Source organism: Tupaia chinensis, unplaced genomic scaffold (assembly GCF_000334495.1).
Source record: "Tupaia chinensis unplaced genomic scaffold, TupChi_1.0 Scaffold148350_1, whole genome shotgun sequence".
NCBI lineage: Eukaryota > Metazoa > Chordata > Mammalia > Scandentia > Tupaiidae > Tupaia > Tupaia belangeri.
The window spans coordinates 10,273-36,295 of record NW_006208201.1 but is presented as its reverse complement, the minus strand read 5'-3'; the positions used below and the strand labels follow the sequence as shown (position 1 = coordinate 36,295).

Here is a 26,023-nt window from a genome sequence, read left to right as displayed (position 1 = left end):
TCTTAATTTCTTTTTAAGGTAGTTTTATATTAATGTATAGGAATGCTCCCAGTTTGTTTTCAATGTTTCCTTCATTAATGAGAGAGAGAGAGAGTGGGATAGAAAGACAAATGCCTCAGCAGGGTCTCACACTGATCCTTCCCCCAGCCTTTCCTAGCCAGCCAGGATCATAGGCAAGCATGTGTGTGCCTTGTGTGTACAGGTTGTCCCAGGAGCCAGACTGCAATCTTCCATGTAACCTTCAGCATTGCAGACATTGTGCTGCCATGGCTGGGCCCTGATTTGTATATATTAATTTTGAATTCTGCATTTACTTAATTTGTTTATTAGTTCTGACAGGTTTTGGTGTGGTCTTTAGGGTCATCTATACATAATATTTTTTCTTCCTTAATTGCTCTGATTAGGACTTCCAGTACTATGTTGAATAGAAGTGGTGAGAGTGGGTGCCATTTTCTTATATCTGATCTTAGAGGAAAAGCTTTCAACTTTGTACTGTTGAGTATGATACTACTGTGGGCTTGTCTTACAGGTCCTTTATTGTTTTTAGGTGCAGTCCTTCAGTACTTACTCTGTTGCAAATTAGAATGAAAGTTTGCTGAATTTTTTCTAATGCTTTCTCTGCATCTATTGAAGAGGTCTTTTGGGTTTTGACATTCATTTATTAATATGGTGTATTACATTTATTAAGATGTGTATATTGAAACATTTTTTTCATCCCTGGGATAAATACTTCTTATTCATAGTAACTAATCTTTTTAATGTGCTTTTGAGTTCAGTTCCCTAAAATTTTGTTAAGACTTTTTGCATCTACATTGATCGGGGATATTGGTCCCTACCTTTTTCTTCCTTTCTTTCTTTTTCCTTTTTTTGGTAGTGTTCTTTTCTGGCTTTGCACCATCGTAGTACTGGCCTTATGAAATGAGTTTAAAGTATACCCCCACTCTGAAATTTTTTAAAGAAATTGAGGAGAATTAGTATTAATTCTTCCTTAATATTTGGTTTACTTCACTCGTCAGTGAAGCCACTTGGCCCTGTGCTTTTATTTGATGGGATTTTTTTTAATACTGGTGGGATTTTTTCAAAGAAGTATTTATTTTAGTTTATTTATTTATTAGTAGTATTAGTTTTCTACAGGACACATGCATTCACCAAAGAGAGACACAGAGAGGTGGGTGGGGGTTGTGAGAAAGCAATCCACCAGGTCCAGGATTCAAACTGCAGTTGGTCATGTGGGAATCCAACACCTCAACCACCACATTGCCTATTGATTCCACTGACAGTATTTATTTTTTTCTGATTTAATCTTCTTATTAGTTTGTTCAGATTTTCAGACAAGGCAGATTACATGCATCTAAGACTTTACCTACTTCTCCTAGATTATTTAATTTCCTGATCTATAATTATTCATGATATTTTCTTTATAATTTTTTTAATTCTTTGGTGTCAGTTGTACTATCTCCATTTTAATTTCTGATTTTGATTTATTTGAGTTTTCTTTTTCTTTTTCCTAGTGTTATTAAAGTTTGGTTAGATTGTTTATCTTTTCAAAAAACTGACTTTTTGTTTCATTGATCTTTTTTTTTTTTACCTATTCTCTATTTCCTGTATATCTGCTCTGATCTTGTTATTTCCTTCTTTCTATTAATGTTAGTCTTAGCTTTTTCTTTTTCTAGCTCCCCAAAGTGTAAAGTTAAGTTGTTTATTTGAAATCTTTCTTTTTTACGTAGTCATTTTGTTATAATCTTCCTTCTTAGAAGTGCTTTTGCAGCATCGCATGAATTTTGGAATGTTGTGTTTCTGTTTTTTACTTGTCTTATGATATTTTAAAACTGACCTTTTGAGTTGGCCTTGGAGCATAGTGTTAAAGGAGCCAGATATCACATGGTTGACTATAATTTGAATCCTGCCCAGCAGTTGGGAAAACATGCTGGGCATATGTGTGTGAATGCCCCAAATTCTAACAAAATAGAGAGACAGAGGAGAAGGGATTGTGGTATAACCATTCGCCATTGGAGGGAGTAGTATTTTCTCCATCTCTTCAATCCCCCATCTTCTAAAAGTCTTTGCTGAGCATGTGTGTTCTCTAGCAATTAAAAAATATTTACCTTTTCTTGTCTTCTTTGACCCATTGTTTATTCAGGAACATGTTGCTTAATTTCTTCATATTTACAATTCTTTTTAATTGTCCTCTTATTACTGATTTCTACTTTTATATTATTATGACCAGAAAAGATAGTTAATATGATATCAATCTTAAATTTGTTAAGATTGTAGTGAATTAATTAATTGACTCCTTTATCATTGTACAATGACTTTATTTGTCTCATAGTTTTTTTTCCCTGTTTGTTTTTTGTTTTGTTTTTGTTTCATTTGTTTTTTGTTTTTTTCTTTAGATTTTTGCCATAGGGCATGTGCACTCACCAGGAAGAGACAGAGAAAAAGGGAAAGTGAGAAATCACCTTTTAGGAGGATGACCATGCTGCATTTTCTTTTCCATTCTTTTCTTGAGATTTTTAGGCATGTACAGACAGATACCTAGTGTGTATTTTGAGCCACTAGGTCTGGGACTTGAACTGTGGAATCAGCCATGTGGGATCCAGCACCTTAACCACCACGTCACTTGCTGGTCCCTGTCTCAAAGTTTTTGACTTAAACTCTATGTTGTCTAATGGAAATATAATTTCCCCTGTTCTCTTTTGGTTTCTATTTGCTTGCAATATATTTTCCTTTTTCATCACTCTTAGTCTATACATGTCCTTAAGCCTGAAATGAGTCATTTATAAGCAATTATAGTTGGAGAATTTGATTCATTTACATTTGAAGTAATTACTGATATATAAAAAATTACTGTTGCCATTTTGTCAATTTTTTTGACTGTTTTATAGATTGTTTGTTCCTTTCTCCCTTTATTGCTGTCTCCCTTTGTCATTTGATTACTTTCTTTTTTTTTTTTTTTCTGAGAGGTTTTTGCTATAGGGCACATGCGCTCACCAGAAAGACAAAGACAGAGAGATAGGAAGTGAGAAATCACCCCCCAGGGGGAATGGCCACGCTGCAATCCCTTCTCCTCCATTCTCCTCTCGGGATCTTGGGCACGCACGCACACGCACCCGGCGTGAGTTTAAGCCACCAGGTCCGGGACTGGAACTGCAGTCAACTACAGGGGAGTTCAGAGACGTAGCCATTACACTAACTGCTGGTCCCTTGATTACTTTCTATAATGGTATGCTTTGATTCTTTTCTTTTTTTCTTTTGTGTATGTACTACAGTTTTTTTGCTTTGTGGTTACCATGAGGCTTGTCTAAAACATAACAGTCTATTTCAGCTAATAACAACTAAACAAAACATACAGAAATTCTTTTACTTCCCCCATTTTATGTTCTTTTTTTTTTTTTGAGAAGTTTTTTTTTTTTTTTTTTTTTTTTTTTTTTGGGCTGGGGGGGGCGTTTTTTTGCTATAGGGCGCGTGTGGTAGCCAGAAAGACACAGAAAGAGAGACAGAAAGTGAGAAATCACCCCCCAGGGGGAATGGCCACGCTGCAATCCCTTCTCCTCCATTCTCCTCTCGGGATCTTGGGCACGCACGCACACATGCCTAGCTTGAGTTTTGAGGCACCGGGTCCGGGATGCAAACTGGGGTTGACTACATGGGAGTCCAGCGACATAGCTGGTCCCCCCCATTTTATGTTCTTAATGTTGCAGTTTACAACTCTTTATATTTTATATTCATTAACAGGTTATTGTAGCCATAATTATATTTAACATTTTTGTCTTTTAGCCTTTATTGCTAGAGTTGTAAGTCATCTACCTAATACTATGGCATTATTATTCTGAATTTTACTATACTATACTTACCTTTATGAATGAGTGTTTTTATACTTTCATATGTTTTTATGTTACCAATTAGCACCCTTTCAGTTCATTTTGAAGATCTCCCTTTAGCATTTTTTGTATGGCAAGTCTATTGGTGATGAATTTTCTCAGTGTTTGTTTGTCTTGGAAAGTCTTTATTTCTCCTTTGTTTCTGAAGGACAACTTGCCAAGTAAAGTAGTCTTAGTAGTTTTTTTTTTTTCCTTTTATCATTTTGAACATACCACCTGACTCTACTGGCCTGAAAAGTTTCTGCTGAGCAGTCTACTACTGATAGACCTATGGAGTTCCCTTGTATGTGATGAACCTCTTTTCTCTTGGGACATTCAAAATTCCCTTTCTGTCTTTGATTTTTGATAGTTTGATTTTAGTATATCTTTGTGAAGTCTTCTTTAGGTTGCACTTTGTTGGAAACTACTTTGAGCTTCACATACCTGGATGTCTGTATCTCTCTCAGAAATGTTCAGTTATTATTTCTTAAAAGAAGCTTTTTAAATTTTTAAAAATTATTTATTTTATTTTACTTAGTATATTATTTTTTGAATTATTTATTTAATTAATTTTATTTGTTATTATTATTATTTTTTTTTAATTTGAAGAGAGAGAGAAAGCGAGAAAGAGAGAATATAAGCTTCCAGGTCTGGGACTCAAACTGCAGTTGGCCATGTGGGAGTTCAGCACCTTAACCATCATGCCATCTACCAACCCCTTATTATTATTATTATTATTTACTATAGAGCATATTTTCTCACTAGAGAGAGATGGAGAGAGAGAGAGTGAGAAAACATACCACCAAGTTTGGTTGATCGTGTGAGAGTCCAACACCTTAGTCTCCATGCCTCCTCCTGAGCCCAATAAACTTCTTTCTCCACACTTCCATTTTTTTCTTTTCTTCTCCCAGGATTCCTGTAATATGAGTTATAACTCTTTATGGTGTTCTATAATTCACTCCTTTTCATTCTTTTCTCTTTTTTTAACTCTGACTCAGTGTTTTCAGATAATCCCCATTTGAGATCACAGATTCTTTTTTCTGATTGATCAAGTCTATAGATGATGTTCTATATTGCATTTTTCATTCATTCATTGTATTCTTTGGTTCCAGATTTTTTTAAGTTTGCTATTTTTCCTAGTATATTACTTTTTGAACTGTTTATTTAATTTTATTTGTTATTATTTATTTTTTAATTTGATGACAGAGAGAGATGTATATATGTATGCTCTCTAGGGAGGGGCATGGTGTGGCGATGACAAATCATCCCTGAGGGGGATGGCCATGCCGCAACCCTTTTCCTCCATTCTCTTCTTGGAATTTTTAGCATGCATACACACAAATACACACACACACACACAATGTGTTTTTCAAGATGCCTGGTCCGGGACGCAAACACTTGGTTGGCCATGTAGGATCCAGCTGTGTTAACCTTCTTGCCATCTGATTGCCCTGGTTCCAGATTTTTAAAAGTGATTTCTGTCTTTTTATTTACCTTCTCATTTTATTCATCTATTGCTTTTATGATTTTATTGAGTTATCTGTGTTCTCTTGTATTTCTTTCAACTTTCTTAACACAATTATTTTTGAGTTCTTTGTCAGGTCATTTGTATTGGGTTGTTGGAAAAGTCATGATACATTTTGCAACAACAACAAAAAAATAGAAAAAATACATGACTTTTCTGACAACCTAATAGATCTCCATTTTTTGTTGTTGGTTACTGGAATATTGGTGTATTCTGTGAGTAGTGTCATGTTTTGTTTATTTTTCTTGTTCATTGAAGTCTTGTGTCTGTGTCTTCAAATTTGATGAAGGGGTTACCTTCTCAGTCTTTACTAACCAGCTTCCAGAGAGAAATATTGTCACCAGACAATGCAACTAAGGATTCTGAGGCTCCCTTAGCCCTTTTCCATGGATGTGCCTACTCCACACCTCTTGTTTTCTCTTGAGGAGGAATTTTTAAGAATGCCCTCTCTGGATCCTGTAAAACTGAAGCAGGTGCTGAGAACCTCCCATTTGTTTTCTCTAAGGTGATGTCTAAAATGCTGAGGTTGTGTGCCTTCTCTCAACCCTGCAACGTCAAGCAGGCTGCTTACATGGGAAGTTTTCACTTGCTTTTCATGGAAACATGCTCGGGCTGGCAGCTGAGAGGACTGTGAGGAGTGGGGACTCATGGAGAGTTATGAGGGTACCCTTGAGCCAGTTGTGGGGTGGGCATCCATAGGTACATACCAAGTGGCCCATGGATGCGCTTCCCAGTGGAATCTCAGGAACAGTAAGATGTGTCTTCACCTTGTCTCCTGTGCATCTAGCCTCTCCAAACAACATAGCCATGCTGATCGCCTCAGTATTCTATGTGGGGCAAGAAAGAGGTAGACTTCATGATCAGTGCCCCACACAGCTAGGGAAGCTGGGTGCTCACACTCTCTGCTTACTTTCTGTTGTGGGAGAAATTGTGGGCTGAAGGGGTCTCTCTTTTTCACTGAGCTGTGCTCCCTTGAAGGAGGTAAAATACAGGTAAGGTGGAAGTGTTTCTTAAACTTCTTCAATGTTTTCTCGGATTTTATCCTCCAATGGTGTATTGAAACTTCTCTGCTGGACTCCTAGACTGCCACAAAGGTATCTGTGAATAGTTACCAACATTGATGCTTCTGAAGATGGATGATGGTAGAAAACATCTCTTCTGCCAGCTTGTTGATGTCACTCTAGTGTTCCTCTGCTGAAAGCTCATTGTAAGAAGAGAAGCTGATTACATTTCAGCAGTAAACAAGAAATTTATTTCTGTTTTAATTACATAGTGTAGTAGGCTAAAGAATACAGACACAGAATTTATATATATATATCCTGCCTATCATCCTCTTATAGAAATACACACACACACACACACACACACACACACACACACACACAGTTTGATTGTCAGTTAAGGAATAAATTATTTTATTTATTACTTATTATTTCTGTGCTTAGTACAGCAAAATGTATCATTAACCTAAACCTAAAAATAAGATTATAAGTTATATAGAAGCTCTATAGCCTGTAAACACTGAAAATGAAAGAAAACTGGACTCAGGTCAGAAGTTGCAAACAGGCCATTCAGGGACCAGTTTTTACCCGAATACATATTGTATTCTCCACTACCCTGAATGAATTGCCAATATTAAAAAAATCAGAAGCGTTTACATTTTAAAATGAAGTTTTTCATCTTCTTTTGTAAAAAAGATGGTTTCTGACAATATTGGGCTGTCATCTCGGGTAACAGCATTTGGCTAGGTATATCCTTTAGTGGAATGTACTCTTCCCAATTTATCATTTACTGTACCTCTCAGTTGCTTCCCTCTTTTGATTGCCTTCGCCCTGCAGAGACCTGGTTTCTCCGAACTTCATTGAGACCTAGACATGTCATTTCATCTATTTGTAGAACGCATTTTCTTTATTAGAAGTAGTCTTTATTTCAAAGAGAAATTTATCAGCATAATTAGAAAAAATCCAAAATGTTTTAAACTCATGAAAGAAAGGTTTAGTAGAAAGTATTTTTAAGTCATAACTTCAATCAGTAGTTACATATTTGTGAAGAGTAGCTTATTTTGGGGCTGGCCAGTAGCATGGTGGTTAAGGGTGCTGGACTCTCACATGGCTGACCACAGTTTGAGTCCTGGACCTGGCGGCTTGCTTTCTCACTCTCTCTCTCTTGCTCTGTCCCTCTCTGGTCAAATTAAAATAAATAGGTAAAGTTAAATGAAATAATTCTTAAAAAAAAAAGAGTAGCTTATATATGTGTTTTCTTGAGTACAATCAACATATTTATTGCTGTTTTGGTAAGAAACTATAAAATTATAATATGTACTCTTTTATCATTGCTATTATTTATATTTATTTGTCACTGTAATCTTCATAAATACAATTTCAATGGAAAAATTAAAATACTTATTATATATATTTATTCACACAATGTAATTAGATATTTTTGATTATTCAAGGTTAACACTACATTTTATATTTTATCTTTGACTTACTAGTCACCTAAGACCTATTCAAATTTAATGCTATAATTAATTTTATCTTTGATTTGCTAAACTGATAAGAATTTACCTCCATGTTTTATTTTATGAAATATGATATGCTTAAGATAGGTACAGATTTTGTTTTATTTTGCAAGTACCATATTCCCTCTTACTTTTTTTTTCTAAGAGAGATTCTTGCTATAGGGCACATGTGCTTGACAGAGAGACACAGACAAAAAGTGAAAAATCACTCCCCCGGAGGGGATGACCACACCACAATTCCTTCTCCTCCATTATCCTCTTGGGATTTTGGGCACACACACACACACACACACACACACACACACACGCACACATACATGCCCGGTGTGAGTTTTAATCCACTAAGTCTGGAACTCGAACCATAGTCGACTATGTGAAAGTCCAGTGACATAACCATTATGCCATCTACTGGACCCCATATTCCTTCTTGATGTAGCAGAGCTTTTGTATCAGCTTCAATAACATATTTAGCAAAAAGTCCTACTTTTTATATTAGGTTATTATTTCAAGTCTTCTTAAACTTTATTTCCTTATTTAATTTTTTTTTTTTTTTAAGTACAGAGTAGGTACACTCACAAGAGAGAGAATGCCCCCGATGGGCATGGAGTAGCTGCAATCCTTTTTTCCTCCATTTCTCCATCCTGTCAGGATTTTGAGCACACATGTGTATGAACCTAGCATATTCTTCCAGCTGCTGGGGTGGTGTGGTCAGTCAACCATGTGGGACCTGGCTCACTATACAAAGCACTTAACTGTTGTGTTATAGGGCCAGCCCTTTTTCTTTCTTTCTTTTTTTTTTCTTTTTTTAAAGTTCTTTTATTCATGAAAGAAAAAAAAAGTGAATGTGTATGCATGAGAGAGAGAGAAAAAGAGAGAGATAAACACCCTTAATGGGGTCTCGTCATTCTGTGATCCCCTTTCCCCAACCCTCTAGCTTGTCAGGATCCTGGGCACGGCATACATATGGCTGGCATGTTTTCAGACCAGCCCAGGGATCTGAACCTATAGTCAGCCATGTGGCTTCCAACACTGCAATTCATGTTACTATTGACTATGCCACCATGCAGCGCTTATAATATTTTTTCTTTCTTCCATTATGTATTTAACATTTTTACCTCCATGGTGATTCCTTTTGACCTAAAAAATATTGTAAATATAAAATGGAAATACCTGAACATTTTAAACCTTAAAACTGCTCACTAGGGCCTCCTTTAAGTCACACAATCAATGAAAATAAACATGAAATTTTAGAAAAGGAAAAAGAAACCTATATCTAGGTTTATAGATGGGATGATTTCTATATGTATTACATATATGTTATAGATAATCTTTTTTTTTTTGAGAGAGAGATTTTTGCCATAGGGCGCGTGCACTCGCCAGACAGACAGAGAGAGACAGAGAGACAGAAAGAGAGAAATCGCACTCCAGGGGGGATGGCCACACTGCAATCCCTTCTCCTCCATTCTCCTCTCGGGATCTTGGGCACACACGCACACGCGCCCGGCGTGAGTTTTAAGCTACCGGGTCCGGGATGCGAACCACGGTCGACTGCGTGGGAGTTCAGTGACATAGCCATTATGCTAAGTGCTGGTCCCTGTTATGGATAATCTTAAAGCACTGTTCATTAAGAGAACCATTTCATTTTTTTTCTCTTCTACTATGTTCTCCCAGGTGGGGTAAAACCGTGTGCATTAAACTGCTTGGCTGAAGGTTACAATTTCTACACTGAACGTGCCCCTGCAGTGATTGATGGGACCCAGTGCAATGCGGATTCTCTGGATATCTGTATCAATGGCGAATGCAAGGTTGCTCCGATTTTACTCTCTTTGGTTGACATTTTTGAGACTTTTGCTTTTTCTCAAATAGTAGCTCCTAATTAATACTATGTTTAAGATTTAAGAATGAGAAACACATTTTAGATACTCAATTTCCAATAAATAACAAAGTGTATGTATTTAAAGGTGGAATGACTCATTCATATTCAAGAACCTTACACATGTGATGTTTTAGTTATGTTTATAGTGATTGTCAGAGGTATGAAAATATTTTGGGTTTTAATTTCCATTATTTTCCTATTCTTTTTACAAACAAGATAACAGAAAAAAGGAAAGGAAGGAGGACCCAGTTCTTAATCATGTGGCTACCGTATATTGTTCTCATTGGGAGATTATTGATGTATTTCATAGCATGTTTCCTCAAAGTGTGAAAATGCTCCTATGCTCCTTCTATCTTATCTGCTTTTGAAGCACTTACAATGGTTTTCATGATACATTTAGTCTTTAACTTATTAAAGCATTTACTTAAGGGAATTAGAGTAATTGGGTATTATAAGAACAAATTCATACTGGTTTCCTAGATGAATCCTGTAATAAGAAAAGCCACCAAAAAAAAGTTATCGTAACATTTTTACTTGTTTGGTTTTGTTTTACTTTAAAGAGAAGCATAAAACTAAGTGTTACCAACTAAAAAAATAAGAAATAAAAGAGCTATCTATTTTACTTAATCTCAAATTGTTTGAAGTATTTTCTATCTTTCTGCCTAATTCCCTTCAAATGTATCTGATGGCCCAGTTTATACATGTGTATTTGTGTGTGTTTGTATATTGGGAGGTATGTTACTTTATTTTCTTGGGAAAAATTTTTTTGGGGGGGCCAGTATTCAAGCTTTCTCAGTTAACACAGACCCAGTTCCAAGTTTTATTTAGAGATTATGTGCCTGGTATCAATGGTTAAAGATCAAATGTACAAATTGGAGTGTCCAAATAAGTACTAAATTACATATTTAAAACCTACATTTGCATGATTAAATGCAAATTTAAAAGTGGAATTTCAGCTTCTTAAGTTGCATTTTTACATTTCCTTTCTGTTGGCAATTTTCAGTTAGAAGCAGGTATTCACTTTTAAAGATTTATGCACAGGCATACTCCACAACAATCTTTGGCACTAATAACTGGTATCCAAAAAGAGCCAGCCGTTTAGAAAGGGCTAACCATGCTGCTCAGTTAAAACTCTTCCTAGAATAACCCCATATAGGACCATATGCCATTTTTCTTAATTCTTGAATTTCTTAATTGAAGGGAGAAGGAAGAGTCTACTTATTGCTAGCAAACTTCAACATTTTCAGACTTAAGGCATGGTATCGTTGAATGATGAAGAGGAAATCTAGATTAGAAACACAAACATACATTCCTGGGGAATCAGAATTTTTTTCTTTGAATTTATGTGTTAAGAGCTGTTAACTTTCTGGAGAGTGAAGGTAAAATAGAAAGAAGAAAAGTATTTTCTATTTTGACTTCCTTTACTGGAAAAACAAGTAACTGAATAGCTTATATACATTTGATTAGTTATGATTCTAAGAGTTTCTTTTTTTGACACACTGAATATTCTCTGTTTTCAGCATGTAGGTTGTGATAATATTTTGGGATCTGATGCTAGGGAAGATAGATGTCGAGTCTGTGGAGGGGATGGAAGCACATGTGATGCCATTGAAGGGTTCTTCAATGATTCGTTGCCCAGAGGAGGTGAGTGTGTAGAGAGAACTCTTCCTCACACCTCTGGTATACTTGGAATAGCCAAAAGCACTTAATTGCCTCTCCTCCCTTACTGTAAAATTTCTTTATTTAGGCACATGGTGTTTCTTCCCAAATTGTTTTTAGTTTTCTAAGTATGAAATGTAGCTTCATGTAAGATACTTTAAGGAAACGTTATTCCCTCTCTACTTGACTTCGTTTAGCTATCTTTTTTTGAATTCCTACAGTGTTAATGTGAGGGGCATGTACTGAAGGACAAAAAAAGGTCAATATTATACATGTTGAGGCTTTAAAAATATCTTGAGATAGTTTTAGAAAAAGAATACTAAATTCTTTTTCTCTACACTATATTCATGAAACGAAAGAAGAAATTCCCCTTATATTATCATTTACAAAGTACTAAGTCAAAGACGGAATGGAAGAATAAGGAAACGGTTATTACTGAATGGCTCCTAAACACTCATCGTCTGGCTGAGGCAGCTTATTCCCTGCTTTTCTCTGTGTTCCAGGCTACATGGAAGTGGTGCAGATCCCAAGAGGCTCTGTTCACATTGAAGTCAGAGAAGTGGCCATGTCGAAGAACTATATTGGTAAGTTATTTTTCTAGATTTTAAAAATTAATTGGGTGGAGGACCAGCAGATGGCATAATGGTTATGTCACCGGATTCCCACATAGTTAACTATGGTTCGAGTCCCAGACCTGGCAACTTAAAACTCACAATGGACGCGCGTGTGTGTGCATGCCCAAGATCCTGAGAGGAGAATGGAAGAGAAGGGACTGCAGCATGGCCATTGCCCCGGAGTGGGGGGGGTGATTTTTCACTTTCTTTCTCTCTCTGTCTGTCTGGTGAGTGTACGTGCCCTGTAGCAAAAATCTCTCTTTAAAAAAAATGAACGGAGTGGGTCAGTAGGTGGCATAGTGGTTAAGGCTCCCACGTGGCCCAGCATAGTTCTAGTCCTGGACCTGTTAACTTGCTTTCTCACTTTCCCTCTCTCTCTTGCTCCGGTGAATACACATGATCTATAGGAAATTTAAAGATAAAAATAATTTTTAAAAAATCTAAAATTAAATAAGTAATTTTTTTGAAAAAAATTAATGGGAAAAGCAGCATGGTATCATGTGGTAAAAGGCACTGCTTTGAGGTAGACTATTTTAGTGCTAAAATGAAGTTAAGTTCCAAGTTTTATAGAACGACATAAAAAAGGCTATACAGAAAAGATTAGTAGTTTATAGCTTATTCTTCCTTAGGTTGATTATTTGATTATTTTTAAAAGCGAGATATAATTTACATGTAATAAAATGCACCCATTGTTAAGCACACAGTTCAAAGACTATTGACAATTATATATGTCCACATAAATATCGTAACCGAGATATAGTACGTTTCTGTGATTCCAAAACCAGGTCTCATTCCCCTTTGCAGTCATATTTTTCAGTCCTGGCCTTAGTCTCAAGTAAACATTTATTTTTTGACATTATATATATTACTTTTACTTATCCTGGAACTTCACATAAATAAGCTCTTATAAATGCTTACATCTTTATTCATAATAGACAAATCAATCAATAAACAAATAAAAAGAAAGGAAGGATAGCTGAAGATAGGATAGCTGAAGTTGTTGAGGATAGCTGAAGTTTCTTTTCTTTTTTTAGTTAATTTTTGGGCCAAATAGTATTCTATTGTATAGATACCATAATTTGTTTATCCATAAATCTGTTGATGGACTTTTGGTTAATTTCTAGTCTTTGTCTATTATGGGTAAAGCTTCTTTAGACTTCCATAAATGAGTTATATGTGGACATTTATTTTTATTTCTCCTACGTAAATGCCCAGGAATGAAATAACTAAACATGATAAATCCATGTTTAACTTTGTAAAAATTACTAAAGTCATAACTATTACAAAAAAAAAAAGTATGGAAGTTCCTCAACAAATTTAAAATAGAATTACCATATTATGAAGGAATTTGACTTCTAAGTTCATGTCAACTGGAATTGAAATCAATATGTCAAGGAGATTGTCTGCATTATGTTCATTTCAGCATTGTTCACAATAACCAAGAAATAGAAGCAACCTATGAATGGATAAAGAAAATGGGGGTGGGGCAAGCAGGTGGTATGGTGGTCAAGGCTTGGATTCTCACATGGCTGACTGTGTTGGAGTCCCAGACATGGAGGTTGAAAATCATGCTAGGCGCATATACATGCATGCCTGAAATTTCAGGAGGAGAATGGAAGAGGATTGTGGTGTGACAATTCTCCCAGGGTATGATTTCTTACTTTCTCTCTCAGTGTCTCTCTCTGTCCCTCTTCAATAAGTGTACACAATCCATGACAAAAAAAAATAAAAATAAAAATAAAGAAGGAAAATGAGATCTATATCCATAAGATAATATGATATAGCCTTTAAAAAGAAGGATTTCTGTCATTTTTTAAAATGGATGGAACTAGAAGATACTATGCTAAGTGAAATAAGCCAGGCACAGAAAGACCATTACTATATGATCTCTCTCATATATGGAATCTGAAAAAAAGGAGATGTCATAGAAACAGAGAGTAGATAGCTGGTTACCAGAAGCCGGTGGGGAAGGAGAAGAATGGGGTTCCAGGACCAGCAGTTAGCATAATGGTTATGTCGCTGAACTCCCATCTAGCCAACCACGGTTCAAGTCCTGAACCTGGTGGCTTGAACTCACACCAGTGCATGTGCATGTGTGCCCAAGATCCCAAGAGGAGAATGGAGGAGAAGGGATTGCAGCATGGCCATCCCCCCTGGGGGGTGATTTCTTGCTTTCTGTCTCTCTGACTCTGTCTTTCTGGCAAGCGCATGTGCCGCAAAGCGCATGTCCCCAAAAGAAAAACCCTCCAAAAAAAAAAAAAAAAAAAAAAAGAAAGAAAAGAAAAGAAAAAAATAAAGAATGGGGTTCAGGTAGTTGTTGCTTTAAGGGTAAAAGTTTCAGCTAGACCAGAAAAATAAATTCTACTGATCTATTTATTACACTGCATGACAACCACAGTTTAATAGTAATATATATTTCAAAATTGCTAGAAGAATAGATTTTGGGGCCAGCCAGGTTGCTTGGTGATTATGCTGGCTGGATCCCATAAGACTGACTACACGGTTTGAGTCCTGGACTGTTGGCTTGAGAAACATGCCAGGTGCATTAGTAAGTGTGCCTAAAATCCTGGGGGGCGTTGGATAAGAGGAGATTGTGGAGTGGTCATCCTCCTGGAGGGGTGTTTTCTCTGTCTTTGTCTCTGTCGCTGTCTTTCTCTCCCCCTCTCCTTCCCTCCCTGGCAAACTCACATGCCCTATAGCAAATAAAGAAAAACAAAAGAATAGATTTTTAATATTCTCACCACAAAAAAGATAGTTAGGTAATATATATATTATGTTTAGCTTGACAGAATCTTTCTACAGTGTATTATAGATCTAAACACCACATAATAAATACCTATAAAGATGCACAATTGCCATTTGTCATTTTTTAAAATAGCTAGAAAACTGATTACTATTAGGAAATGGGATAATTAACCAGAATGTTGCAAAAGGGGGATTTCTGGGGAATGGTGATTTTTCTGTTTTGAATCTGGGTGCTAGATATATGGTTGTATTTGAGTGGATTTAGCTTATAAAAATTCTTCAAACTGTATACTTGTGATGTGCATTATGAAATATAGTATATTTAGGTATACTATGTATATGTATTATATTAGATTTAAATTAAGAGTTAAAAAAATGTGCCCAGGCTTCACCTCAGACCAAATGATTCTGAATCTGTGGTTGTGATTGAATACTGGACATCAGTATTTTTTAAAAGCTTTTTCAGTGACTCTAATGTAGAAGAGGTGGTGAAAACCACTCCTATAATTAAACACTAATTTATTTACATTCACTTATTTACCTACTCAGTCCACAAACTTTATAGTACACCTTCAAATATTACACAATATTTATGTGTAATGTAAGAACCTTATAATAGTTTATTTCCATTGTCTTCTTTGTGCTATTTTTAATGTATTCTACTTGCTCATGTGTTATAAACTCTCCAACATTGTTATTTTTGTTGTAGAATTGATCATCTGTTGTTGTTGTTGTTTTAAGTTTTGCAGAGGATGTTTGTGCTTGAGAGAGAGAGAGAGAGAGAGAAGAAAAGTGAGAAAGCACCCTCTGGGGCCAGCAGGTGGTGTGGACTCCCACATGACTGACTGCAGTTAAAGTCCTGGACCTGGTGGCTCTCTTTCTCAGTTTCTTTCTCTCTTTCTCTCTGGTGAGTGTGCATGCCCTGTAGCAAATTAAAAAATAGTAATAATAATAATAAATAAAATTAAATAAATGATTGTTTAAAAAATAAAAAGAAAAAACACACTCCATGCAGGATGGTTACGCTGTAATTCCCTCTCCTTCATTTCTCCCTCCTGTCAGGATTTTGGACACAGTCTACCCTGTGGGATCTGACTACCTAAACACCATATCATAGGCCGGTCCAAGTCAATTAATTATCTTTTTAAAAAACTAAGGGGCTAGCAGTTGGTGTGGCAGTTAAGGCTCTGGACTCCCACATGGTTGAACACAATTCAAGTCCAAGACCTGGTGGCTTGCTTTCTCACTTTCCCTTTCTCTTTCTCTCTGGTAAAACATTTTTTTAAAAAATAACAACAAATAAAATTAAATAGAATAAGAATTTTTTTAAAACTAAGGAAAAAAATTATATTTATCATTATCTGCCAAACTTTCTTTTACATAGATCTGAGCTTCCATTTATACATATGTATGTGTACATATGAGTAATGTCTCTTAGTTTTTTTCTCATTGTATTTATGTTTTTCATTACAATTTTTGAATGTATTTATAATAGCTGTTTGAAAGTTATTTTCTGCTAACTCCATAAATTTTGTCGTTTCTGGGTCTACTTTTCGTTTTTTTGGGTTTTTTTGCTTGGCCTTACTGGTTTGAGTTACTTTTTCCTGCTTTTTTACATTTGTAGTAATTTTCACTCAATGTTGTACATTTTGAATATTTCTTTGGTGAGAATCTTAATTTGGCATTCTTTCTCTAAAGAGTACTAGATACCTTGTAGATCAACCTAATCCTTTTGCTGCTTGCTTTTGAGCTTTGTTTTCTTTCTTTTTTTTTTTTCTCTTGAGAGGTTTTTTCGCTATAGGGCGTGTGCGCTTGCCAGACAGAGACAGACAGAGAGACAGAAAGCGAGAAATCACCCCCCGGGGGGATGGTCACGCCGCAATCCCTTCTCCTCCATTCTCCTCTCAGGATCTGGGGCACACACGCACACGTGCCTGGCGTGAATTTTAAGCCACCAGGTCCGGGACGCGAACCGCTGTCGACTATGTGGGAGTCCAGTGACATAGCCATTACGCTAACTGCTGGTTCCCACTTTTGAGCTTTTTTGGGTGAGTCTAGAATAGCCCTTATTGTAGAGCTTGCTTAGCCCTTCTACCATGGCATGATTCTTTCTAAGTACCTACCAAAAGCCCTGGTGGTTAAATGCAGTGGTTCTGTGTGCAGCAGGGTTTTCCGCCTACACACATACAGATTAATATTCAGCAATGGATTGCCTCTCTCCACTCGGGTTCTCTCATTCTGCAAATGTCAACTGTTTTAGTCTTCTCAGTTTCTGATCTGCCTTTTCAACCTAGTAAGACCAACAGGCTCTGGTTGGTCTCTCCCTGACAGAACATACCCCAGGCAGAGAATGGGGGAGATCACCATTTCTGTGCAATCCTGAGCCAGTGACCAAGAACAGCTGATTCATGTACTTTGTGAGTTTTCTGGCTGTTTACTGAGGGCAATTTCGAACCAGTTATTGCAACATAGGAGTAAGTGGAATTTCTATTTATTTGCTATCTGATCTTTTGAGACAGCTTTAGTTTCTCTAGAAACCTCTAGTGAGATATAAATGAGTTATTTTTCCCTTTGAAATATGATTTTCTTCCCTTTAAAGCCTCAATAAGACTACATCCAGAGTATGTCTTCTCAGAGCACACCAGGGTTATCAGGCTATTTCTTTATTTACGCCATAATTTCGGACTCATTTCCTGCATCAGGATGACAAGACAAGACAAAATTAAGATTCTTGGAATTATCTTTTTCCTTATGATAACTGTCTGTTCATTGTCTTCTTTTGGTCGATTATTTTTAAAGAATTATTTAATTAATTATTATTAATTTTTAATTTGACTATAGAGAGAGAAAAGGAAAGTGAGAAAGCAAGCCGCCAGGTCTGAAACCACACACTCAGTTATATGGGAGTCCAGTGCCTCAACCACCACGCCACCAGCTGGCCCCACTGGTCACACGGATATTAAAACTATTTTTATGTGCGCTTTTTTCTTCTAGAAGTTTAAAGAAGTATGCATGTATATCAATCTTTTTCTCTGTAGGTTCTGAATTTCTTTTCATGCTTAGAAAAGTTTTTTATACTCTAAAATATGTATTTTAAAAAATTTGTCAGAGGGCACAAGTGCTCATGAGAGAGATACAGAGAAACAGAGAATGTACTTCCCGGTGGAGCATGGTCATGCCATATTCCTTTCTCTTTTATTTCTCCATATTCTTAGGATTTGGGGCATGCATGTGTATGCACTTGGTGTGTTTTTCTGTTGTTTTTTTTTTCTGGACAGATTTTTTTTTTTTTTTTTTTTTTTTTGCTATAGAGTACATGCCCTTGCTGGAGAGACAGAAAGCAAGAAATTACCCCCCCCAGGGGGGATGCCATACCAGAATCCCTTCCCCTCTATTCTCCCCTTGGAATCTTGAGTGCACATATGCACACGTGCCCGGCATGAGTTTTAAGCTGCCGGGTCTGGGACTTGAACCATGGTCGACTACATTGGAGTCCAGTGACCTGGTATGTTATTTAAACAACTGGGCTTGAGCCTGACACTGCAGGGTGAGCCATGTGGAATCCAAGTCCCTTTACTAGGCCCTGGAGCCAGGCCTCTATACCCCAATATTACAAGAAAAATCTTTTCGTATATTTTCTCCTGGCATTTTATGATTTACCTCTGCTTGCATTTAAATACTTACCCATCTGGCATTTATTTTCCCTTTCTCTTTCTCTGGGGTGGGAGGTTGCTATAGGGCATATGAGCTTGCCAGAGAGACAGAAAGTGAGAAATCACCCCGGGGGGGATGGCCATGCTGCCACTCTGCATTCCCTTCTTCATTCTCCTCTTGGGATTTTGGGCACACACACCCATGTGCCCAGTTTGAGTTTGAAGGTGCTGGGTCTGGGACTCAAACCATGGTCAACCATGTGGGACCCAGCCACCCTAACCACCATGCCAACAGTTGATCTTCTTTCTCTCTCTCTTTTTTTTTTTAACTTTGTTTTTATTGAGATGAAATTTACACATCACTCAAAAATGAAACCCCATATCTATACAGTAGTTTACTCCCATTCTCTCCATTCCCCAGTCCCTGGCAACCGCTAATCTGCTTTCTGTTTCTATGAATGTTTTCCTAATCTAGATATTCCAGACACATTGAAGCATACAATAATGTGACATTTTCTGTTGGGCTTCTTGGGTGGTTTCTGTCTTTTGACTATTAGGAGTAGTGCTACTATGAACATGTACATACATTTAGTTATTTAAGTACTTGTTTTTAATACTTTTGGGCCTATATCTAGAAGTGGAATTGTGACATTAATTCTCATTTTTAAAGAATTACTTATTTAATTTTACTTATTTATTCATTCATTTATTTTCATTTTATCAGAGGGACAGAGAAAGAGAGAAAGGGAAAGTGAGAAAGCAAGCCTCCAGCTCCAGGACTGAAACTGTGGTAGGCCATGTGGGAGTGAGTGTCCAACACCTTAACCACCATGCCGCCTGCTGGCCCCTGACATTTATTCTTACATGAAGAATGAGATAAGGGTTGGTTCTGTGGTACAGCTGTAATGCACTGCTCAAAAGAAGCCAGAGCCACACATGATGACTACAGTTTGAATCAGTTGAATCTGTGGCCTGGTCAGCTTGAAGCATGTAGGGCACCCACGTGCGGGCTCAAGATCCGAAGGACTGGAGGACTGGAGGAAGGGGATTGTGGTATGACCATGTCTTGTGGAGGGTCCTCATCTCTCTCTGTCTCTCTTCTCCATTCACATGTACACACTCTCTATCATGAATGAAGAAAATCAATTTAAAAAAAAAATGAGATATGGGACTAGCCCTGGCCTCAGCTTAGTGGTTAAGCGAGCAAGATCTCACATGTCTGACCATGGTTCAAGTCCCAGCCACAGTGTCTTGAAAAAATATTCTGGGCATGTGTATGTACATGCCCCAAATCCCAACAGGTTGGAAAAATGAAAGAGAAGGGAATGCAGCATGACCACACTCCATTGAGGGGATGTTCTCTCTCTCTGACTCTCTCTCTCTCTGCTCTCTGCTGAGTGCACATGCTCTCTAAAAAATAAAATAAAATAAAATAAAAAAAGAATTAGACACATATAAATTCAGTAATTAAAAAATTTCATCTTAGCCCCATTTCTTGTTGTCTTTCAGTTATTAATTTGAGGTATTTCCTTTGTCAGATATCAAATTCACATGTGTACTTGAGTTTATTTCTCTCTATATATTGGGTCTTTGGAAAAGTCATGATGCATTTTTGCATAGAAAAACATAGAAAAATACATCATGACTTTTGCAATGACCCAATATGTGTACAGCTTATTTCTTCCATGAACAAGAGAGATATCAAGATTCAGCATCCTTAACAGGGTCTTGACACCATGATCTATCCCCAGCCTCAGGCAGCCCCAGATCATGAACATGTGTGCAGTCTTCTCAAGGAGGTCTCCAGATACACACTTGAAACCTTCTCATGTGGCTCAGCCTCACAGAGCATTGTTTAGTGACTATACCACAGATCAGCTCCATTCTTGAGTCTGTTTTAACTCTGGTTCCATTGTTCTTTCAGTCTGTGTGGTAGTACCATGGGTTCTCCCATCCCATAATCATGTAATTGCTTTTTTAATATTTGGAAAGGAAAGTCTGCTCTCTATTCCTACTCCTGTTCCCAGTTACTATACTATTCTTTTTGTCATAATTTTCCTTGCTAATTCTGTGTTTATTCCTCTAGTTAAACTTTTTATTCCTTTCTATAAATGACATTATAAATACTTAAGTAATATCTTGGTAATATTCATGTGAAAAATTACCATTTTCCTTTGTGCTTAAGAAAATAATAAGGAATCATATCTCTAAATGGAAATGGGTAGTCATTGTACACTTTAGTAATTAATCAGTGACAGTTTGGTACATGAAATTTCACATTTCTGGGGGGATTGTGATTTTTTTCCCTAGCTTTAAAATCTGAAGGGGATGATTACTATATTAATGGTGCCTGGACTATTGACTGGCCTAGGAAGTTTGATGTTGCTGGGACAGCTTTTCACTACAAGAGACCAACAGATGAACCAGAATCTCTGGAAGCTCTAGGTCCCACCTCGGAAAATCTTATTGTCATGGTAAATGTATCTTTGCCATTTTATTTCTACTGTTTGTAATTCCCTTTTGTGATATAATAAGGGACATGTTTTATTTTCTGTTTTGCCAGTGATAAAATTAAGATAAATAAAGGTAAAATGATTTGCCTAAAGGTGTAAAATCTGTGCAGATTTAAGGCCGAGGTAGTCTTTCTTCATGACTATTTGATTTCTCAATGTTTGTTTGAATAATATTTTTATAACCGAACAAGACAAAGGAGAGAAATGGCATCAAGGTACCTGTGAAAATGGAAGAAAATTCAGTATAAATGCATCTATTGTTTTGTATTCGATAATTATTTTATTTTATTTATTATTATTACTTTTTAATTTGACCAGAGAGAGAGAGAGAGAAAGAAAGGGAAAGTGAGAAAGCAAGCTGCCAGATCCAGGATTCAAACCATGGTCAGCCATGTGGGAGTCCAGTGCCTTAGCCACCACACCATCTGCCAGCCCCTACATGCATGTGTTTTATAAAAGTTATCTTTAATTTCCTTTAAGATTTACTTCATAACATTTTCTTCTTCAAAAGAAATAAGAAGTATCTGAATGAAGGCTCATTGTATTTTAATTGTCTTCACCAGTTGTTTTCAATGGCAGGTTCTGCTTCAGGAACAGAATTTGGGAATTAGATATAAATTCAACGTTCCCATCGCTCGAACTGGCAGTGGAGATAATGAGGTTGGCTTTACTTGGAATCATCAGCCTTGGTCAGAATGTTCAGCTACTTGTGCTGGAGGTAAGACACTTACTAGGCAGCCCACCCAGAGGGCAGAATGGAGAGCAAAACATACTCTGAGCTGTGCTTTGTTGTTTGCTAAAGGAGCTAATTGGAAACATTTCTTGCAGGTTTGCTTCAAGCTGTAATTTAGCAAAAGAAACTTTGCTTTAATTATATTATATTCCGTTTGTTTTCAACCTCATATAATTTGTACAGATTTGTTGGTAAAATACATCTTGGCACGATGAGTGTCTGTCTGCTGGTGCTTCTCCCAAGACTATCTTGAAGGTGGGCTGTTTGCTTTCCGTGAACACATTCTTATAAAGAACATCGAGAGTTTTAAATAAGAAAATGAGCAAGAATCAGACGTCACAGATGCAACTTCTTGTAATGGGGAATGAGAATGTATATCTGTGTGACTGTGTGTTTGTATTTGTGTGCTTGTATGTTTCCCACAATCCTACTCAAACTCCCTTCTCAAGCCATCAAAGTTAAGGGGCTACAAACCGGGATGCTACCATAATTACTGGTGTCTGGGTCTCTGGGTAAATGGTGTATGCAGATCCCATTATAGTCCCACAGAGAGGTAGCGTCTAGGCGGTGGTTGGTGATGTGTTGGTTGTCCCATGTGCGTTTTTCATGGGTGCCTTTTCCCCACAATTTACTCTATTCCTAATCCTCCTCCCTCTAGTGGCCACCAATGCAATTCTTTACCTCTGGCTGGGAGAGCAGGACAGTTGGCTTCCTTCAAAGCCAACACCCTTGCTGCTGCATGGACTGGTGAGTAGAAGTGCTGTGCGAGCAGCATCTTCCTTCTCTCTGGAGACTGAATGCATCGCCTCCACCGTACCCTTGACCCCGACAGGCAAGGACACAATCTGTCCCTCAGTCTGGGCTAGACAGAGCATCTCACCTTTCCAAAAGAAAAGATTTAATTTTGAATAGGGATAGTTAGAATGGACAAAATTGAAATAAAGTAAACCGGGGCTGGCAGGTGGCATGGTGGTTATGGCGCTGGACTTCTTCCCACATGGCCGGCCGGGGTTTGAGTCCTGGACCTGGTGGCTTGCTTTCTCACTTTCCCTCTCTCTCTTTATGTCTTTCTCTAGTCAGATTTAAAAAATAATGATGATGCTGATGAATAAAATAAAATAAAATAATTATTTTTCAAAAGGAAAAAGAAATAAAGTAAACCATTCAATTTATTAGTTATTCCCCATTCTAAACATCTTGGAAACATGTGATTTCCTATGGGCTTCATCCTATCTTGTCCTTTGTTCATTGACTCTCTAAATACCCTTGATTTTCAAGGCTTGAATCAGAGAAATTATTTTCAGGAATGATTATTTGATAGATTCATTTTTTAGATTCATCAGAATTAAGTCATTAACTACAACTCTGATATCAACAATAAAGGATATAAAACAAAAAAATCAAGTGAATAATTATGTTCTTTTCTATGTGAATTCATAAAACATGATTATGTATAATTTATGGTGTACTTTTATTCAGTTTTGCCAAAGGGTTTGTGCATTCACCAGAGAGAGACACGGGGGGGTGGCTGACGAAGTGGGAAAGCACCTTCCATCAGGAATGGTCACTCTGCAATCCCTTTTCTTCTCTCTCTTTCTCCTTTAGAGATTTTGGGCATATGTATCTTAAGCCTATATACACACCTGGCGTGTTTTTCAAGCCACTGGTAGGTCGACCATGTGGGATCTGGCTGCCTTAACCACCAGGCCACTGGCTGGCCTATGGCATATTTTAAAAATCTAGTTCATATCCGTTTTCTGTATGAAATGTCTGGTGACTTATAGTGTAAAGTTTTAAAAATGAGAGTGCATTACTATTTCTTTTCATAAATAAGAGATTACTTCAACTAGATCTAGAAAATGCCATTTTATTATATTCTAGTGGCATTTATCATACATTCTTCTTTGTTCCAATTAAGTTATTTTTATTCAATCTGTAAATTAACTTTCCCCTTTTCACATACCAACAAAAAGTCTCCATTTAAACAATTTGTGAAATTCAGGCTCTGAGGTAAGGTGGGATACATTTAATAAAAAAGAGTCAAAGTAAAGATTAGTCTAATAAGAAAAACCTAAAATCAATGTCAATTATCTTGGAGAAGAGAAGGCTAAGGAGGAGCATACTAGTATCAAGTATGTGACAGAATGTTGAATGGGAAAGTCTTAGTGCCTGTTCTTTGTACTGAAATTGCTATATTTGGGGATGGTTTAGACACAGTCTTATCTGAGGCCAAGGAGGGATTAAGTGAATTCTCAATGTTCCTTCAACCTTATGATTCTATTTGTTCAGGAGATAGTTCAACAAGAAAAAGAAAAAGAAATAAAAGGGGGGGCATGAGAATTGAATTTGGAAGAAAAGCTAAGATCTTATTAAAGAAAGAGAGATCTGGGAAATCTAGATGAGTGTTGCTTTTTTCCGTGACACTTGTATTGAGAAACAGAGGTGATTGCCTGTGCTAGGGTATAAAACAGAAGAAAAACAGGGAGGGAGAAAGAGCCCTGGAAGAAGAAGTTTCTCTTCTCTGTTATTTATACTTCTTGCTTTAATTCTGGAGCTCCCGCTCTTTAAGATATTTGAGATGGTTCTGGAGACCCAAATTCTGCTTGGTTGTGAGTGATTATGAGCATCCACGAGGCCATTGCTTTCTTTAGAGTAGGGATGTACAGTGCTTGAACACGGGCAGGCATGATTTGAAGGACTGCCACCTGTCTTGGTAAGTGGTCCTCAAAGTATGGTCCCTGGACCAACAACATCGACATCCTTGGGAACTTGTTAATAATGCTAACTTGGGGGTCCATTTCAGACCTACAGTATAGAAATCCTGGAGTGGGGCCTAATAATCTGTGTTAAAAGCTCTCTGGGTGATTCTGATGCTGGCTCATTTGTGTACCACTATCCTGGCTGACAGAAGAACTGAAACCTAGCATTCTAGATAGTCTTCATCTTCCCCATTGAAGTCTGTGCATCTTTGAGGACTCATCTTGTACCTAGAACATTATCTGGGACACACTAGGTGCTTTGTAACTGTAGATGAGTGAATGAGCAACTGGCAATTGTATATTTGTGCTTTTTTTTTTTTTCTTTGCATGAGAAATGAGAGTTAATTGTTCATTTTCTCATGGGGTGGGGCAAAAAGATTACTGAGAAGAGAGTATAATTTTAACTAGCATGGGTAAGTGAAACCAAGTTCCCCTCTGTTTTCTTTACTTTGAATAGGTAGAAAATATTTTCTAGGATCAAGAGTGCAGCTATAAATTACTGTAGCTGCTCATTCTACCCATAGCCCTGCTCCTAACCCCAGGTTTTTTAAATACGAAGTTTAGGACTGAGAGAAGTAAAAGCTGTTAGGTCTGAGGAACCTTGAGCAAAGCGAGAGCCAGAGTCATCTGCTTGGTAATACTAAATGAAATTTCCTCTACTGATGAAACCTTTTAGGAAAAAGTCATTTCTACCTATTGGGTCATCAGGAAAGTCATGATGTATTTTTGCATAGAAACATAGAAAAGTACTTCATGACTTTCTCGACAACCTAATAGTTTTCGCTCAGACACTGAGGAAGAATACTAGTCAGTTCTTAACCAGGCTATTTCACTTTTATCTTTCCTGAAGGTGCTCAGTGTCTTAAGCTGTTAAAATATTCTTAAATGAGAAAGAGAAAACGAGGATCTGAAGAAATATTCAGTTGTAATCTCGCAAGATTCCTGTCTTCCTAGTGTTACTATCCTGCATATGCTTTATTAATGTCAAAACCTTTGGACTTTGAGTTTGGAAATTTATGATGATAGCTTTCTTCATGAGATCTTTTAAGATAAGAAATTTTGAGGCTGTTTTTCTGTTGGTTAGCATACCCAGTGACAAATCTAGTGCATGTGCGTGTGTGCCCAAGATCCAGAGAGGAGAATGGAGGAGAAGGGATTGCAGTGTGGCCATCCTCTGGGAGGTGGGGGGGTGTGATTTCTCGTTTTCTGTCTCTCTGTCTCTCCAGGAAGCACTTGAATACTATAGCAAAAATTCCTTTTAAAAAAATGGTATTAAGGGACCAGCAGTTAGCATAATGGCTATGTTGCTGGACTCCCACGTAGTCCACCACAGTTCAAGTCTCAGACCCGGTGGCATAAACTCACGCCAGATGCATGTTCGTGCGTGCCCAAGATCCCGAGAGGAGAATGGAGGAGAAAGGATTGTGGCATGGCCATCCCCCCTGGGGGGTGATTTCTCGCTTTCTGTCTCTCTGTCTCTCTCTGTCTTTCTGGCGAGTTCACGTGCCCTATTAAAAAAAAAAAAAAAAGCAAAAAACAAACAAAAAAGGTATTAAGATACAAAA

At 37.2% G+C, this 26,023-nt stretch overlaps 1 protein-coding gene across 1 annotated transcript in view; it reads left to right on the top strand.

Moving 5' to 3' along the window:
• Positions 1–22,443, top strand: part of LOC102475543 (A disintegrin and metalloproteinase with thrombospondin motifs 6) — a 262,234-nt gene extending 239,791 nt beyond the window's left edge. The window contains exons 16-20 of the mRNA XM_027769061.1: positions 9,578–9,711; positions 11,303–11,426; positions 11,945–12,025; positions 20,764–20,927; positions 21,546–22,443. Coding sequence (XP_027624862.1) covers positions 9,578–9,711; positions 11,303–11,426; positions 11,945–12,025; positions 20,764–20,927; positions 21,546–21,812 — 770 coding nt within the window. The 3' untranslated portion in view covers positions 21,813–22,443. The remainder of the gene's footprint in view (positions 1–9,577; positions 9,712–11,302; positions 11,427–11,944; positions 12,026–20,763; positions 20,928–21,545) is intronic.
• Positions 22,444–26,023: the final 3,580 nt, after the last annotated feature.